The sequence below is a fragment of the Andrographis paniculata genome, unplaced genomic scaffold, assembly GCF_009805555.1.
Source record: "Andrographis paniculata isolate CXL003 unplaced genomic scaffold, ASM980555v1 Contig74END, whole genome shotgun sequence".
Taxonomy (NCBI): domain Eukaryota; kingdom Viridiplantae; phylum Streptophyta; class Magnoliopsida; order Lamiales; family Acanthaceae; genus Andrographis; species Andrographis paniculata.
Genome location: NW_026137611.1, coordinates 5,166,739 through 5,169,639, shown reverse-complemented (window position 1 = coordinate 5,169,639; position 2,901 = coordinate 5,166,739). Strand labels below are relative to the sequence as shown.

The 2,901-nt window shown below is 30.4% G+C and overlaps 1 protein-coding gene across 1 annotated transcript; it reads right to left on the bottom strand.

The window, feature by feature from the left end:
- Positions 1 to 2,097: 2,097 nt before the first annotated feature.
- Positions 2,098 to 2,901, bottom strand: LOC127266016 (VQ motif-containing protein 22-like). The gene has a single exon (XM_051296086.1). It carries the CDS (start codon positions 2,827 to 2,829, stop codon positions 2,302 to 2,304), a length of 528 nt encoding a protein of 175 aa, XP_051152043.1. The 5' UTR covers positions 2,830 to 2,901; the 3' UTR covers positions 2,098 to 2,301.

Genomic DNA, 2,901 nt, shown 5'->3' with positions numbered 1-2,901 from the left:
TTGCTTTTTTAACCATAAAATCATGTGAGACTTTTTGAGCAAGCCCCACACATTCAGCCATATCATGATCAATCTGGGCAACTTAAGGATCGGATATTCTTCTGTAGGACCTATATAAATGACTCTTATGAGAACTAGTCAAATGATGAGTATGTCTAGCTATGAATCTAGATACTTGATACCTCACACCGTCCTTCAAACGAATTTTCGCCATAGTCTTACAGTCAAATCATGTCATAGCTCGCAGAGTTTTAACATAGATATTTCGTTTATCTTCTCTTGTGTACTTTCAATGCTATAAGAAAATAATCTATCAATTATCTCTTCACTTTGAATTTTTTAAAACTTGTGTCGTGTTATGCCAAAATAATGTTACACACGCTCTATCAATTATCAAATGCTATTTTACTTTCTTTAGTTTAGTTTTAATTTATAACTATTTTGTGTTACACACTTTAGCCAACACGCTTATCGTTCTGGACATCAATGTGAGGTTGTCTCTATTGCTAGTCGGACTGCGGGTATACTCAAACCCGCTTATTATCTTTGGATTCGTAAGGGCATTTTAGAGTACTTTTAACCTTGACTTAAAATTCTTTTGCCAATGCAAATCACTTGATTCAATCGCGTATCCATTTGAGAGATATTGGACCGACTAAATTTCGAAACCAAAAACTCTTATAAAATATTCTTTTAAAAAAAACCACCAAATTGTGTATGCTTGCACTTTTTATTTCATCTATAATGCATAACATTTGCTCTGTATTTATTAAATAACATGATTATAGTATTTAATTTTGTCCAAAATCACTTCAAAATATTGAAAGCGGAACCTTCACTAAGAAATACGATTTCCTATTGAATATAGGCATTGAAATTCTATTTTTAGATTCTTTTTGTTTATGAAAAATAAGAAGAAAAAGAAAAGAAGTCTTCAATTTAAAAATTAAGGGGTGTATTCAATTAGAATTTTAATGGATTTGTTTGGATTTTGAAAAGTCCGTAAACTTGAGTGGATTTATAAATTATATAGAATTTATACAGAGTTTAATTGATTTTGTTTATTGATTTATATGGATTTTCATAGATTTGATTGAATTATTTATTGATTTCCCTATACTTCATTAAACTTTATAAATTTGTAAATTAAATATTTTTTTATTAATTTATACAATTTCAAATATATACAGTATACTTGTATGTATATAAAAAATTACAAATATTTAAATAAATATTAAAAAGTACATTAGTTCTCAAAAAAATATATTTATTATCATTCTCACTTTTATTTTATTTTAATAATAATTTTATTTTTTAAATATATATTTTTTGTTATAATATTATTTTGATCGGATTTATTATATTACATATATTCAGCGTAATTAATTTTTATTTTATAACAATCTATTTAATTGTTATTATTATTATTTATATGAATTTTTATACCAAAAAAATGTATTTATAAATAAAATCACATTAAAATTACAATTTTTATTAATTAAAATTAAAAATAAAATAATTAAAAATGAATAAACATAAACTAACGTTGTCAAATATAATCGGTGGTTTTTGAACTGACGAAACTGAAATCGAAATAAGAAAATATAAATTAAAATTATGGAAAATTTAATTTTGATTTGACATTTCCAAACATTAAAACTGATAATTTTAATTCGAACTACTTGAGCAAGTTTATTTGTTATTTTATATATATTTTTTTAATATTATTTCAAATATATAAAACTTTAAAATATTTGTAATTTTATATTAAACATTTAAATTTTCTTATCTTATTGATATTATTATAATAAAATAATAAATACATATAAAATAATATATAGTTATTAATATTATAAATAAAATTATATGTACTTTTTTATTAATTTTGAGAATTCATTGAAATCTCACCTCATGACATTCTATACTATAGAGTGTAATTTATTAATAATTTTATTAAAGAATCCAACAAAATCCGTGAATTTTTAAAATCTATGAATTGTTCAATACATCAAAATTTTAAGAAAAAAATTTAAAATCTTAATTAAATACACCCAAATTTTACAAAAAATTTAAAAATCTAGATTAAATACACCAAAATTTTAAAAAACTTTTTAAAATCTGAATTGGAGAGAGAGTCCAATAAAATTCATATTGAATCCACCCCCAAGTGACGTAAAAAACAAACTACATAAGCAGAGCCTTAGCAAAATTAAAAGAACAAAAGATGCATGAATCGTGGTGGTGAAGAAGACAGAATTTACAAACCCTAAATCCCCAAATTAACCTCTTCCCCTCCCTCCCTCACCGGAGCATCATATAATTGGCATAATCAGTCCGGATCGTCTCCTCCGCCGATTGCTCCGACAAATCGCCTCGATTCACGCCATCCATGCCGTACTGGTTCGGGTACTGCGCGACGTGGAATCCACCACCGGCGGTTGGAGCAGTCGCAGGGGGAACCGCGAAGCCGAACATCGAGCCTGTGCCGCCGCCGGGGAGATGAGGTGCGGCGAATCGAGCGGCCGGACCTCCGGTGAACTGCTGCACCATGGCTCTGAAATTGGTCGCGTCGGTGTTGAGTAGCGTGGTTGGGGTTCGCCGCGACGCCCTCGACCGCCGTCGGATCGGCTTCGATATACGGCCGTGAACGTGTACGTGATCGGCCGGCGTCAAGCTACTCCTCGCAGCCGCGGCGATGGTGGTGGTGCTACTGCTAACGGCTGCGATGGTGCCAGGTGTCCCGATCTGAACGGCGGTTGTGAAGTCGGTTTGGTACACCGGTAGCAGCCAATCACTGCTAGAGTTGGTCATTGTTTGGCTAATGGCCATAGGTTTAAAAGGAATTGCTATGTTGAGCTTTTATGTGTATATATATATATATACACAAACAAACACGTTGTA